Source organism: Ananas comosus, linkage group 1 (assembly GCF_001540865.1).
Source record: "Ananas comosus cultivar F153 linkage group 1, ASM154086v1, whole genome shotgun sequence".
NCBI lineage: Eukaryota > Viridiplantae > Streptophyta > Magnoliopsida > Poales > Bromeliaceae > Ananas > Ananas comosus.
Genome location: NC_033621.1, coordinates 21,024,080 through 21,040,816, shown reverse-complemented (window position 1 = coordinate 21,040,816; position 16,737 = coordinate 21,024,080). Strand labels below are relative to the sequence as shown.

At 34.4% G+C, this 16,737-nt stretch overlaps 1 protein-coding gene across 2 annotated transcripts; it reads right to left on the bottom strand.

The window, feature by feature from the left end:
- Positions 745 to 15,331, bottom strand: LOC109711179. 2 transcript variants are annotated; one of them, XM_020234107.1, is made up of 13 exons: positions 14,860 to 15,331; positions 12,843 to 13,470; positions 11,625 to 12,169; positions 10,860 to 10,979; positions 9,852 to 9,917; positions 8,311 to 8,421; positions 6,923 to 6,999; positions 6,181 to 6,248; positions 5,114 to 5,227; positions 4,565 to 4,779; positions 4,402 to 4,470; positions 2,526 to 2,681; positions 745 to 1,152 (listed from the first exon to the last, which is right to left on the bottom strand). In XM_020234107.1, the coding sequence occupies exons 1-13, from the start codon at positions 14,938 to 14,940 to the stop codon at positions 1,072 to 1,074; spliced, it is 2,331 nt and encodes a 776-aa protein (XP_020089696.1). In that variant the 5' UTR covers positions 14,941 to 15,331; the 3' UTR covers positions 745 to 1,071. The 2 variants fall into 2 exon arrangements, with proteins under 2 accessions (XP_020089696.1, XP_020089704.1); XM_020234115.1 differs by having other exon boundaries at positions 4,565 to 4,770.

The following is a 16,737-nucleotide window of genomic DNA, read 5'->3' as shown; positions in this document are numbered from 1 at the left end:
TTTGATAGCGTAGCATATTTCATTTACAAAATGATTTATCTTTTTCCGAAAATCACTAGTGGGAAACAGAACAAAAATTAAACTGGACAAAAATCATGTGGGAGATTATATTAGTCTTAGTTTGGAAATATGTTACCTAAACACAATAGCTTTGATGTTTTGAGAGGTTTGGAAAAAAAAAAAAACCTATTTTGTGATCATCTTTTCTGCCAAAATATTTTGAGAAATAAAAGTATTTTTTATTGAAATTCATTTTGATGCTAAGCAATGATATCGAAGATCAATATCATTAAATGAAATCTACTGTACTTATCTATTTTAGAAATTATATTTTATAATTTTTCAAAATTATTACCTAAATTAAAGTGCATTAAATGCAGCTTATATTATCAATTTTAAAACCTCTTAGATTTGAGATAAATAATATATATAAAAAAAGTAATTTCTAATGTTTAACCTGTTAATTATCGATTCACATGCCCCACCATTACTTTTATGTTTTTTTTTTTTTTTTTTTTTTTTTTTTGCCTTTTCTCATAATTCATTCTCCCATTTCCTGTGTTTGTAATGCAGAAATTCTCCTCCCAGAATGTGTGCAGGTTCATCCTCAAATTTTGTTTTTTTTAAAAAAGTCACAGCAAAAGTTTTCCAAAAGGGTTATGGCATACAGTGTGTGTGGAATTAAAAATAGTGTTCATTTATAATTTAGTCAATCACAAATGCACTAAAATAAATCCAAGAATATGAGATAAATGCAACACAATGAATAGAACAATTACTTCTTACATTTCTCACCCCCAGAAACATACAAACAGTTTCGGGAAAAAAAAAAAGAAAAAGTAAAAGAATATAATGGGGGCTGTTTCTGTTTATTTCGAATTCCTGGAAACAACACTTCATATTTTTCATCGAAAAAACACTCATATTTCATCTTTCTATCAAAAAAAAGAATAGCTACATTTTTAGGGCACAATATACAGATGGGAATGACACGATGCTGTCTAAATATTTGTGACGATAATGATTCCGCCATATCTTGATATCTGCATCATCTTTTCTCTCTCTCTCCCATTAAAGAAGCTTGCTGGTGCGGCGTTTTGCTGGACCTCCAGGGAAGAGTCTCATTATCCAACCTAACACCCTCTCAACAACCTATAAAAATGACGATGCGATGTGCTTTAGAAGCATTAAGACAAATCTATACACAAAACTCAGGAGAAGACATACAGAGAAAGATTTGATATTTAAGGTATCGGCTCTTTCGACAAATATCTGCTTTGAACTTAAGACTTCTTACGAACCGTGAAAGCAAAAAGCAGCTTTCATTGCCTCGCATTTAATACCTCAACAGCCACTGGTGACTCAAAAGCATTCTTGTTGTAACTTAGTAGGAAAATCGATTGGCTTCTTTTCAGGATATAATGAGAATTCTTTAATTGCATCACATAGGCTCAAAGCATTCTTTCCTGTAACTAACCAGGAAAATCAATTAACTGCTTTGTAGAATATAATGAGAATCCTTTAAAGCACGACAAATTTCAATGAACCATATTATGGGTTTAATCAAGTTTGAAAAGAATAGCCCTTGTTGCTGGAAATCAGATCAATGTCGTAAGGAATAAGTGAACTTCAATTCTAATTATAAACTGATGGGGATGTTCAGCATGTTTCATAAAAAATTGCAAATAGTAGGTCAATCAGATCAGATCAGCTTGAAACATTTATCTTTTTTTGGCACCAGTACATTCTAATTGCCTATTATATGTCTGATCAAATCTTTTGCACTCTATTGTTATAACTACTTGCTAATTTAAAAGAAAAAAGGGTTTTTGAGCCGTGCTGTTGACACGAGCCATATCGTGCTGATATTTTGTCAGCACAGGACAGCATGTTGGGCACAACCCATGCCAATGGACGCTTACATTCTTTGCAGCAACAATTATAAAGCATCTAGAAGAGCATCCTAGTGAATAAAAGCCAAACAGGGACCTACAAGAGAAACCATTAGATTTTATCTATACTAATGGTATTATCTGGAGGAAGGATATCATTAACTCAAGCCTAATGTATGCTGCAACCCAATAACTCGACTACACATCACATTTTCAAAGCCTATAAATAGATCTGCGGACTGCAAAAGGAGAAACAGCTTTATACACACATCAGCTATACATTATAGTGATTATACATTAAAATTTGAAATATTACCATAATGCTGATTGCTATGTGAGTATTTCGTCATAGATACTTCACCAGCAACCATGAAATTGTTGCTTCACGGTAACATAATATTTGTCAAACAAATTATAAGACCATGCAAAATTTTAAGACAACATTTTATGTCAGAAAAAACCAGGAAAAGCAGCCATTCAGATAACTTTTCTACCAACAAACTTTGGTGACTAATTATCTATGGTACCTATTTGTCTACAGCAGAATTTCAGCCACAGAAGGAAGAGATAAAGTCATCGAAAATTATCCTGTTCAAAAATTAATGATTGAAGCATTTAGTCTAGCATCATTACCTCATCCCCTTCATCAGCATATTCTGTAGTATCGTTCACGATATGTACGTCCATTGGCTTTGCCAGAACGTGCTCATTCGCCATCTGTTGAGCAGTTAAGAGCTCTAATCTCTGGGTCTGTGCCTCCAGCTTTTTAGTAAGGTCTTTGTTCAAGTCCTTCAGCAATGAAAAATAGGTAATAAGAACATGTAAGCAATAACAGAAGTTCTTTTAACTCTTGCATATTACATTCTGTAACCACAAACAGCAGATGACTAATATGCCAAGACATAAGAGAAACACAAGCAAAGTGCCACCAAGCCAAAATGTAAGGTAAAAACTATCACTTCAGGCCATATTACTTCGAGTATACTTGCTAAATTAGACAATCCCTTCTTGACTGAGTTTTATCTCAAATTTCAACCAACCTACCATCAGGATCGACGCACCAATAATACACTTTATCAATAATGAAAGGTAAGGACTTCCAAGGCTAATGAATTAAAATAAGATAACCGAACAAAAAATTGCAAGTGCACCCAAGCAAACTAGTCTCCTAAATAAGAAGGAAATTAAATGATAGTAAATAGAATCAGTTCAACTTAGCATACCAAACATCACACTAGTAAACTCATACATGCTATGCAGTTCATAATATTCAGCCAGCAAAAATTGGCAAAGTTAGTAGTTTATGTTTACCTGTCAAGCACTGGTCACCAGAAAAAATGCCGCAAGCTTAAAATCAGTTAAAAATCACATCTCTGATCCCCGAACTATTGGTTGTGTTATATTTTGGTGCCTAAACTTTGCATAGGTGCATTATGGGGGTTCCAATCTTAGTCCCATTGTCATTTTTTTCAAACAAATGGACAGAAATACAAGTAGCATGCTATGCCAATGTTCCCAAGTTGTGGGAGTGCATGTCTCCCACCATAGCAACCATTAAGTGCCATGACACGTGCCTTTCTACCTACATGAAAGTAAGCGACTTGGCATTTTAAGGTTTCTATGAGAGAACTTTTTAAGACGGTGATGGGCTTAGGAACAGTTACTTGGCATACTAACAACTACAGAAGTTTAAATTTACCTTCAAAATATTTTAAAACACTTTGTTTTAAGACATAGAAAATAAAAATAAATATATTAAAACATACCATGCCCAAGCACGCAGGGGATGCGGATATAATTTTTTTTGCAGTAGATAATGGCGGCTCATGATATAAAAGTGAAAAATAATGAAGGCAAAAGGGAGGAGTGAGAAGGAAGAGAAGAGGAAGGAGGTGTGTCATTGTCACTACACAACACAGCTGGGCATGGATCAAACTTCCTATTTGCCTTATCCTTCAGTCTAATCTTATAGAAAGTTGTGCACAAGGGGAAGTTGCCTTAATCCTTTAGTCTAATCTTATAGAAAGCTGTGCACAAGGGGAAGGATTTAAGTGCCTGTTAGCACAGAGTCACGGACCGTATCCGCCGTGCCGTGCCGTACCAAAAATTTCCCCGTGCCGATTGCATAACTCAAATCCTTTTTTTCTTTGAAATTAGCAAGTGGTTATCTCAAAAAAAATCCAAAAGCTTTAATAAATATATATAACAAGCAATTAGAATATATTGATGCCAAGTAAAATAAATATTTTATGCCATTATGTGTCAGCACATATGCATTTTTTGTGACCGGCACGCATCGGCACAGTACGGCACGGTGCACCCTGTACCGGCAGGTTTTCGGTACGATTTCTTGCCACGACACTTAAAGCCTTCGACAAGGGCATAATATTTCAAACCCATATACCGCCACATGTATTGTTCCAAGCTAGGGATTTATTCAATGGATGAATAGAACCTAAAAGTCAGTTAGGAACCAATTATTCTTCCAACTGTAATGTATAAAAATTACCTTCAACTTGGAGCAGTTAGAAGATTCAATTCTTAGCGCTTGCATCAACTCATCTCTCTCCACTGCTAACTGTAAATGCAAAAGTTTTCCAATTAATTTTTTAAATAAGATAGCACTGAACAACAATATAAACTAAAACATAGTAGTAAATTTAAGATAATACCTCTGACAGCAGTGAGTTAATGTTGTTTATCATTCTAAGCTGATCCTGTGGAATACCACCAAATGTATTGTCAGGAGAAAGTAAGATACTAGAAGCATTACTGGACAGGGACACAGATGGTCCAACATCCTCCGATGTATTAAGGGAGCTATCAAGAATTGCAGGAGGACCGCTCCCTCCTTCTGCCATATTAAACCGTTCAGCACCTGGAGAAACTTAAATGATTTAGGATGAAACAATAAAGAAAATTAGCAAATTGAGGTGACGTCAATTAGCAACAGATTCACTCTTAAGACAGAAATGTTTGAGCAAGCAAATTTGAAACTCGTCAGGCATTACTTTTCACTGATTGGAGATGTGTGAATCAAGTTTAGAAAGAATTTCAAACATAAAGTAATGTTTAGATGAAAACGCAGGTATGGCAAGGATGGAAGCATAGTTTCGTCCAGTGTTAGTGACTTTCACTGCTTGATTTATGATTAAAACATGCACAATTTCATAAGGAAACAATGGATAAGTGATATGAAAAAGAAAAGGACATAGTCACACCTAAATCCTCTGTCAAGGTGGATGCATCTTTTTTATTAGAGTCAGTTTTCCTAGTGTCATTAACCTTCTCACTTCCAGATGCTTTCCGTAGCTTAGATTGCAAGAGCTTCTTCTCTGCCATAACAAAAGTATAATTAGAGCAGTGTGGTTAAAATGTCAGAATATGCTTATGTTAGAGAATAGATGAAAAACATTATATATATATATATATATACAGAGAGAGAGAGAGAGAGAGAGAGAGATGCATGTATACATACACAAATCCTTCTCAAAAATCAAAACCAATTTTTACATACTAATATCAATGATCTATGCCATTGGAATGATTCTGTAATATTTAAAGTCACAGAAATCAAAATTCATGATTTTACATGTTCATATCAATGATCTGTGCCAGTGGAATGATCTAGTGTATTTAAAGCTAGTAGAAACCAAAAGTCCAGGTTTTTTGACACTTTTTACCCATGCATCAAGATTCGCATGATTTCAAAATTGATAGTTCAATTAGTTGATAAAATGTGTTTGTTAGTTTTGACATTACATGCACTTCAAATGAAATGAGTTGAAAATCTATTGAGAAATCTTTTGAGACGTCTGGACGGAAAGTCACTTTGATTTTCAATAGAAGAATCCTATGCTATTTTTAATAAAATTTATTGTTTCAAACTGTTCATTTCTGTCTCTGCTTGATTCGTAGGCAAAAAGCACCAAAAAACCATGAATTTTGGTTTCTAGCAAGTTCAAAGAGTCCATTGCATTTCAACAGCATGGATCTTTCATTCAGATACTCCAGGAAAAGTTCTGGCTAATATCCTCTTGGTGCATCTGGTTCCATCCCTCGCTCTCTCCCTCTCTCTCTTCTGTATGGATATTAAGTTCACTAGATGTAATAAGTATAATAGTTACAAAAAGAATACACAACTGAGAACTAGGAAATTATGACGCAGGAGAAAGGTTCAAACGAAAAAGTATCAGTAGCACACTTGGATTATTAGTAAAGATTAAAGGTGAAAACTGAACAACAAAGATTGAAACATTATCAAGAAATAGCATAAGAGAATTTATACCTTCTTGAAAGGCATCAATAGTGTACTGAAAATCCTGGCGCTCTTTCTCCAAGATAGACATTTTACGTCTGTAAGAATATAAAAAGAAGATATTTTAATATACTTTGTGGCTCTACACTTGAAAATTAATGCTTATAAATTATTACAAATAAATTTCGTAAATAAAGCAGTCTGTTGTAGTAATTTCTGCAACATTAATATCTCTCTGAGATCTTTACTGATCACCTCTTTAATGCATGTTTATCTAATCCTCATGACTTCAATTCTTTCAATTGAATCAGAAAACCATAACCAATTACTTGTATGATGCAGAAAGAGAAACAAGAGGCCCTAAGGTTGTTGTCTAAGTGAAGCAATCAATCCTCTAGAGGAGAATTCTTGCTGGATCTAATATTCTTAAAAGTAGGCTCTCCAATCCAAGTGGGTAATAAGCAAAGCACAGCTTTCTAGACTGATATCTAGATTGGGCAATGCTCTACTGCCACACTATTTCCAAGAATGCTTGAGATAGCAACTAAACGTAAGGCTATTGTCCAGGTCCTCCAGGAAAATTATAGTATACAAAGTGAAACGTTTGAAACTAAGATTTAGAAAAGCCTTTACATTAAGCAAGCATTTTCCTGATTTACTTGCAACATTGCAAATGGTAATGCAAAATATCCGTTCTGTATCCTATTTCACATTTACATCAATAATTTAACAGAACAGTAAGAAATGATAAGGACGAGTAAAGGCCACTCACTTGTAAGAAGAAATTTCAGAGGCTAGGTTCTCCACTTGCTTTTCAAGCTTCAACTCATTTGACCTCAGTCTAAGAGCCTGCAAAACATACACACAACCTGGATAACAAGAAAAACTCTGACATATAGGATTTGGAAAATGACACCAACGAGGAAGAAATATGGAGCAAAACAATTCCAGTCAAGATTCAGCAGCCAATGGTGCTTGATCTTGGGTGAACAAAGATCATCATTACATTTTTGTAACAAGAATAAAAACATACATATATGACATATAAGATGGGGGCAACTTCTCCTGGGTGCAATTAACAATTTTTTGTTTATGCTGCTCATCAGTCTCACCAAAAGGAACTGCTAAGTGAAGGTAGACATATGAAAAAGGAAGCTAGAAAAATCTTTGGCCTCCAATTTAATGCAACCAAGGCTACCAAGCTAACAGTAAAGAGCCAATCAACCAACAGGTCAAGATATTCAATAATAAGGTCTGACCACAGTTGTCATTTAATAGGTTTTGGAATCCTGAAGCTTGCCATTGTAGTTAGAGCCTGTTTCCTTCAGATGGCATGCGCAACCTTCTCCCCAACATATAAAGTGCACATGTTACAATAGTGAACTTGTTTAAGGGTATTATACATTTTACTATTGTCATCATCACCATTCTAAGCCACCTCACACTTTATTGTCATCATCATCACCATCTAAGCACGCCACCTAATCTTAAAAATACAATTATACGTTAATATAAATGTACTAGCACATTAGTATAGGCAACTTGGACTTGAGCATTTTGGGCTTGTGGTTTAAGGCTTTGGACTCCCAAGTTTTTAATAACAGTCAGTCAGGGCCTTACACATGGTGTAGAGAAACTCTCAGGGATACAATCATGTGGGGCCAGTTGATTGTGCATTCATGGTATTATCCTTGGTCCGTTGAGGGAAGCAAGAAATCAAGGACAGGAGGCAACAATTTGGTAGGCTGCATGCCATTGCAAACCAATGTGTAGCAGAAGTACACTAGCATCATTCATACATTTGTATTAAAGATCATGACTACATGAAGGTTAATTCTGCATGTTGGTTTACAAAGCTTTAACACTTTATTTGATTAACTGCTAACTCACTTTCAAAAAATATAATTCAAATAGTAAACAATTCCAACAAGAAGTGCAGGCATGACGCTTCGACAGTAGGATGTTCGCCAGTTGTACAGCATGTCTACACACTACATGTAGGAATGACATAGTATTGCCCCATGGCATGGCGATCGTTGATAAAAGCTTCTTTAATCATTAATCAAGTAGGGTTCCACAAAGTTTTAAGTTGATCATGCAAGTCGAAAGATATCAAGAGGAAACAAGAAATGACAATATAAGAAAAAGCAAGTGAACTACCTTCTCTTCCAAGCTAATGACTTCGGATGCAAGTATTTTTGCCCTCTCATCAGCAGCATTGCACTCTAGCTGGGCATTAGCATACTCCAATTTAACAGATTCAAATAGCATCTGTTGTAAACATTAAACACAAAGATATAGGGCAAATTAAAGCATTTGTTACAACAATATTAAGATATACATAATAGGCAAAAAAAATTTGTAGGATATTCCGATTTCTGATATCACACATCATGTAACTAATAGAAAAAGAAAGAGTATTCCAAATACAAAATTGAATCAAATAAATCCACAAAATACAATAGATTTCAAATTGAGATTTAAGTGTTTAAATAGTTAATCATATATACATATACATATATATATATATATATATNTATTCCAAATACAAAATTGAATAAATAAATCCACAAAATACAATAGATTTCAAATTGAGATTTAAGTGTTTAAATAGTTAATCATATATACATATACAAAAAAAAAAAAAAAAAAATGTACAAGTTAAGAAGATGGATAACAAAAATAGATATATAGATATACCAGTGGACTAGTGTAAAAATTTGTAGGATATTCCGATTTCTGATATCACACATCATGTAACTAATAGAAAAAGAAAGAGTATTCCAAATACAAAATTGAATAAATAAATCCACAAAATACAATAGATTTCAAATTGAGATTTAAGTGTTTAAATAGTTAATCATATATACATATACATATATATATATATATATATATATATATATAATGCTTGCCCTATTTACATTTGCTTAAAATGTATATGTGTTCATTTGCAGAATCTGCGCCATATGTAGGTGAGGTCCATACAAGGAGATTGAGTGGAATCACATATAGAGGTGCATGCGGCACTTTTTTAAGGAAATGCTTATACTCCTTTCTCTTCCTTTTCCACCCTGCACAACCAACCTCCTATCTTCAATATTCTCTGCTACACAAGCTTCTCCACCTTTTCCTCTCTTTTCCTCTCCTTTCTCCGTCTTTCTTAGCACATTATTTCTTCTTGATGCAGCCACCTAAACAGCTAAAAGAACACTATCCCACCATCAAGCCTTGAAAAAAACTTACATTTATATTTATTGCTGCAGAAATTCTTCTTCCGCATATTATTCAATTGAGAGGAATGGATGCATTTCTTCCATAAACCAAGAAAGACTAAATCAAGCCTTAAAGGGATGGATTACACAGGCTTCATATGTTCCATTAACCATGAAAGAATGAATCCATTTCTTCCAGCTAGTGTATAACTATACATATAAATTAGAGTAACAACTAATTAATAGTCATATGCAATTCTAAATGAGTGTCCATCACATTTTGTAGTGATCAGCAGTGTCTATTGTAAGCAACTCTGCCCTCTTTTATGAAACAGGCAGATAACAGAAAAAAGGTTTGCTTATGTTAAAGAAAAAAACAAGCTATACCCTTTTCGCACTCCCAAGATGCAAGTCTTGAAGATCAAATGTGTGATTTATGACAATAACTAATGAAACACAATACCAAAATGGAGGAAAATGACTAACCAACTGAGCCTTGATTTCCTCTTGTAATGTTTCCATGTCAGATTTTAACTGATTGATAACTTTTGCCTGAAATGACAAATAAATAAAAATTCAATCATCAATAAACAACATCAAGGATTATATATATTATAAGAATGATAGTAAGTAATAAGTAAATCACGTAAGATGTAAGCTTCAGGATACAGGTGTGTTGGTTCACTCAATAGGTTCTTTGCAGGACCTAAGAAAGAACAACCTAAGGGCATTGGTGTTGTTTATGTCCCTAATCTTGTTTTCTGCAGGCCCTTTCAGTGGGAAAAGAATTCCCCAATCTTGATGTTATTGGTTAGTTTGTTTTTAATTGCTAAATGAAACTAATAGATGTAGCTTTTGCAAACAAGTGAAAATATCAAATTAAGGTCATTACTAGACACAAAGAATCGTACTGAACTTGAGGAAAAACAAAAACAATATTATTTTTCCTATTTTCTCTACTTTTCAGCAAGACAAGCAAGCTAAGCAAAACTCAAGCTTGGCTTGTTTATAAGATGAGACAATTAAGCAAGCCCTTGTGGAACCCAGTTTGAAGCTAAACATCAGTTGTACACAAGCAATGAATGAATTGCAACCCTTGTTACATCCGATAGTCCCATCAGACTTTCGCTGCAGGAACACACTAATGCCACTTTCCGTCCACTATCCAACATTGTTGGAAAAAATAAAATAAAATAAAAGTAAAAAATATTAGCCAAGATTGATTGACTTCCTGAGAAGACAGTCAGAAGAAGCAAGAAAGAAATTGGCTCATGTTGGTCCTGTCCTCGAAAAGGAAAATGAAAAACAACAGAGCATATCATGTGAATAACATATCACATGACAAATGTCCACCGTCTCAACCAATTATTAACAAGTTGACAGGACACTAACCAAATGATATAGAAACTCCAGTCCGATGCACGCTAGAAAGATATCTCAACAATAAGGGTCACAAACGTGAAAATATTTTATATCCACCAACAGAGTACATACCTGCTCATTATACCGATCTGTAAGAGATGAATTTTCAGCAGCTAATGACTCTGATAGTGTTTTTGATGTGTCGAGAGCTCGTTGTAGCGAGAACTTTTCTTGTGTCAAATCCTCAATGTGCTGCACCAAAAAAAAAAAAAAGAATAATTTTATCTTATATTACTCACCAATTGCTAGATTTATGGGATACTCTTACTAAATTTAAAAAACTGATAAGAATAACACCAGATGTAACAGTATTTGTATCCCGGTTCAAGGCACAAGATTGGCAAGATGAAACTTGACATATGGTCACAATTTTCATCCAAAACATTTATCATATCAATAAGCTTATTACTTGGCTTTTTTTAATATAACAATTTGTTCATAATTATGGAAGCAAACTAAATGGTAATAATTGATTATCAATCTGTTATTTCACAAATAAACTTATAGCTTGGTTGAATACAAATGTCAAAACTGTATATAACAGATCTTAAATGAAGCATTTCATTAGTTATTAACTATTTCCAAGTTTCGAAGAAGGTTTTTGAGGATAATGTGCTATTGGAGTCAACTGAACAGCCACCTTTTCAAGTTTTGATGATGATGAAATAAAATAAAAGAAAAGGAAAAAAATATTCCACTTTCAGGTGTGTATATGTTATCAGGCTTTTGTCATAACATCATCTCCAAAAAAGCTTCTGAGAAACATGCAAATAATATGAAATAAAATACCATAATCGAGGCCAACCAAGGTGGAAAATAAGTACCACATATGATCACCTGCTCTAAGGCTGCAAAATCTTCATCTTTCTTGGCAGTTGCAAAGCTCTGGTATGTTTCCGCATTATGCTTCAGATTTTGCCAATCATTTAAGGCACCAGAGTTGTTTGCAGCTGACTCCCTTCCACTGAGAAAATCTGAAGTACTTGAGTTGAAAGCAAAGTTACTTCCTGAAGATGGCTGCCACTGAGAAAATGAATTATGGACCTTTGGATTGTTAACAGATATTGGCGGATTAGCTTTATCAGGCTCAGTATACGGCTCTTCAGATGTAGAAGAAACTTTATTCACACCAAGGGCGTCAAGAAAAGATGGGCGAGAACGACCATAACTGGACGAAGGAAATCGAAATTCATCATAAGAGTTTTTAACCCCCATGCTGAAATCGGTAGGTGAAGGCTTTGATGAGTTCCAAAGTGCACTATCAATGTCCAAGTGTCGATGGAAAGCATTAGTTATCTTTTCTCCTCCTTTAGTATTACTAGCGGCATCGTCATGGTCCAGGCTACTACCATGCGCACGGTGCTCCACAGCATCTCCAGAGTCTGCATCCATAGCGACCAAGTAGAAAATTGATTAAAGTAATATTTAAAGTACATAAGAAAAAAGAAAACTTCTAAGAATAAGAAAGGAAAAGAAATAGAAAAACTGAGAAGTACAGTTCCATACTACTTATTAGGCAATAAATACTTCTTTACAACATTTTTAACAAGCCCCAAGATCATGTGCTCAATTTACTCCATATTTTCCTCACTCGAACTGTAGCCATGAGATAATTCAGTTGATTTTGGTTCAATTCAATTCAATTAAACTAGAAATGAATGTTTCTGTTTGGAAAAAAAAATGAACTTGATCACATTCCATTCTGTTTAATAGTTCGAAAAGATATTGAAAATCACTTTGAGGTGCCTGTTTTTCTGATATAACCTTAATTAAATAATAAGAAAGCTAATATGACTGCTTAAGAAGAGATATTTCCAGGCTACAGATGAATACCAGCTAAAAGCAAATAGATCCTCACCTGATCCAACCTCAAAAATATAATGAGATTTGGTTGTGATATGAGAAATCCCACCAAATCCTCTCAAACTAATTGAAATCTCATTAACTAATGATTCGAAATAATTAATGTCAGAAAACCAGGGTTCCAATTCCTTCGAACTCTAGAATTTTAGGCAGCCAAATAAAGTGTTAAGAATTTCACGCGTCTTAGTTTACCTTCAAAAACAGATGTTGAGGCTGTAGTGCTCATGCCAACGTCGTTACCAAATCTATTCTGAGCAAAGCTACTTTCTGACATCCCAGGAAGGTTGCCGCTGTGATATTCCCCTGAGGGACCAGAATCATGATCATAAATTGTCGAATTTTTATTCCCACTCGAATGGACTTCAATTGATGAAGAAAAACTTGAATTTTTTATGTTCTTATCCACATCCGACTTGGAATAACTAAGCTCATCGCTTTCCCTCAAATTTTCATAATAACCATTAGCCAACCGAGAGGAGCCGGAGCTCCCATATAATCTATGCACTTCATTGTTCTCAGATTCTCGTAACGAGTCACCGTGCGGTATAGGATTGATAGTATATTGTGAAGCAGAAGTAGCAGACGGGCCATTAGCGGAATGAATATCAACGCTTTGAGAAGAATTAACCGAACTGTTTTCATGGATCCAAACTGATGGAGAGGGGCTGGTAGTAATACTTGTATCCGTACTCGATATAGGTCCATCAGCCACGTCATCATTTTTTTGCAAGAGTTTCCCTTGCTGGTCTGCATCAGCTGATTGCAGCGGGCCGCCAGAAACAGCTTTCTTAGCAGCTTTCCTCTTTCGGAACTCCTCTAACTGATAATGCAGAACCAAAAAAAAACAAAAAACAAAAATCTAAGACTCCCCAGATACAGCCAAAAACAAAGGCAAGTAGATAAGGAAACAATAAAGATTCAATCAGTGTGCATATAAATCTATATATATGCGCGATATGACACTATTTCACAAACAAAGTAGAAGATTAACTCGCTAAGTAGAGGGATTTGCACGCTTGCTGAATTGTCGCAGAAAGCCAAAATATTCAAGTAACGAACCCAATTATGACCTACAACAGCAACTTGAAAACAAATAGAGAAAAAGAAAATTGTTGTAATTCTTATGTGTTGTCCATCCTTAATGGTCATGATAAACTAAGGCTCTGTTTGGATGTCAGAATAAGTTATCCAAGGATAGCTTATATGAATGTCAATAAGGAGTTTGATTTTTGGTTCTTCAAAGATCTTGTTGTGTATAATTTGGTAAGATAGTATATTTTATATACGAAGTGTAGTTGAAATTTGCTATTTCGAAATCATCACGAAAAATATATTCTCAGTTTAAATCAAACAGTGATTCTCAACAATCAATAGTTATTAGTTTTTATTTGTAGTTACTGACTACCCAAAATAAAAAGCTTGATTTATTTTATTCAGAAAAAATAATTTGAAGAGTGAATATGGTGTCCTAGTTTAGACATTTGATCACAATCCTTATCAGTCAGCCGTACAAATTTCTTAGGTAAGTCGATGAAATTTACAGAACAAGATATTCATGCATCCAAACAAGGCCGAAAAGTAAGAACAGATTGAGAATGAACAATCGTGGCCTCGAAAAGAACAGCCACAGCCTATCAAATGAAAGATCGCCATTTTTATGGCTCTGACATTAAGTGCCTATTTGGCCTCGTTTGAAGAAACGTCACCCGAGTAGCGCTATTAAAAGAAGCACTATATTACCCCCAGCAACCTCAAATTGGAACTTCTGATTATCGCCGCAGCAAAAGCTCCAGACTATCTTGTTTGCCAAACCCTCTGCTAAGATTGATGCTGCTGAAAGCACTACATTCTGCTGAGGCACTTTCTTATTTGCGAAACTTCGGCTTTTGATGTTCAGAATCTCATTTCTGCTTTCTGCTTTGCAGCAGCAGGAGCTCTAGACTCTCTTACTCTTTACCAAACATTCTGACAAAATTGCAGGCACCCAAGTAGACTAATTTTTTACTATTTATTAAAAAAACAAAAACGAAAAAAAAAAAAAAAAACCCTTAAAGGATTGGCTCCAATTTGAGGGAAAATATGAATTTGGATTCAGATTCATCATCGGAGGAGGGCTCCAAAGGAGACACCACAGGAGATTCCACACCACAACAACAACAACAACAACAACAACAACAACAACAACAACAAAAAAAGTGAAAAAACATACCCGCTTCTTGCCAGCCTCAAGATGCTCCTGCTTGCGGGAAGACTGCGCGGCGGAACTGGGCGCGACCTGCGCGGAAGCCATGGCAGACAGCCCCAATTCCGGGGCGGCGCCGCAGCCACGACAGACGGTCGGATCGGATCACCGAAACGAATCAGAGAATCATCGGAGGATACATAGAGAGAGAGAGAGGCTGCAGATCTCTCTCCCCCGTACACACAGATATCGGAAAAAAAAAAAAAAATTGAAAAAAATTGAAGAAATGATTAATCGATAAAAAGAGAGAGAGAAAGAGAGAGGTGATTTTTTGACAGGGGTAGGGATTTTGGGGGGCGTAGAAATAATGCCCTAATAATGCCCTAATTTTGGGAGAAACTTGCGAGTGCACGAGGAGCCGTTGCAGATCTCGCTGCGTTTCTCTTCTCCTCTCCTCTCTCTCTCTCTCTCTCTCTTTTAATTTCGTCCAAATGTGCATTTCCGATTCATTTTATTATTATTTTGCTTAAAATTATATTTTTGATGAATATTTATGGAGCCCCTCGAACAATACACGATTTTGAAAGATCCCCTCGCCCAAAAAAACAAAAACTTTTTCTTTTGATAATAAAAATGCATAGAAGTTTTTTTTTTTTTTTAAGAGATACGTGGCAGGCTACCCGTTTCGTTTATTTTATTTAAAAATAAATTTAGTTAGAAATGTGAATCAACTAGGATTCAAATTTGGGACCTCGGGTACCAACCACCAAACTCTTTGCCATTTGCTCTAGGAACGGTCGGTAAAAAAAAAATGCATAGAAGTTGCACCAACAATAAACCATATTGATCCTAACCGATGAACCTTTCAAAATTTTAATCTTGGTACTCAATTTTTTTTTTATTTGATTTAAACTATTTGATGGATCTTCTGATATAATTTGAACTAAGATATATTTATAAAAGTTATATAAAATATAGTAATTATAGTCATGAAAATAAATGATGCATTTAAATGATGAAGCTGAATAACCATTTATTAGCTCGAATTAAATAAATAAATAAATTAGATAGAAAAATTAAAAATTTTAAAGATTAGACAGTCATATCAATCAATGTAAGCAATAATTGTGGTAGGTTTGAATATTAGGTAAAAACATATGAAACTTACCTGAAGTATGGACCATTTTGAATTACCTGCTTAATCTTTCAAAATTTTAATTTTTGTACTTAATATTTTCAATTTGTTTGATTTGAGTCGATCAACAGTATTTTGACTTTAAATTTGGAATGAGTCGCTTATTTTTATAGATTAATTTAGTGTACTTCATGTAATTATCATAATTACAAATTTATTAAAGTAAATAATTAACTTAAATGTTGAAATCAAATTGTCGTTGACGGACTCAAATCAAACAAATTAAAAAGTTGAATAATAAAAATCAAAATTTTGAAAGATTGCGCAATCAGCTTAAAATGGTCCATAGTTCTGATAAATTTTTTGCATTCTTACTTTCAATATGTATTAATCTACAAATGTATGAACTATTCGTAGTCTCTCGTTTTATTGAGTTTTGATATTTGTATTTACACAATAGTCTAAATAAAATATTGTTGATAGTATGTGAATGGTATTTGCTACCAATTTTTTAACATTTGAATGCCTATAATTTACTATTTAGTAATGGTACTATTATAAGATACAATGACTAAAAAATTGATTGTATATATTATTTGTTGGCTATTTATTATTGGCTCAAATTTTCTGTCCTGTGATAATAGATTTAGGAAACTAATAAGTAGAATTGGGCTAAGCATAAAAAGTTGAGTGGATCTGTGATCCATAATAGAATTAATGGTAAGAGACCCAACAATAAACCTAACATCTAGATGAGTTGAGTCATGTCG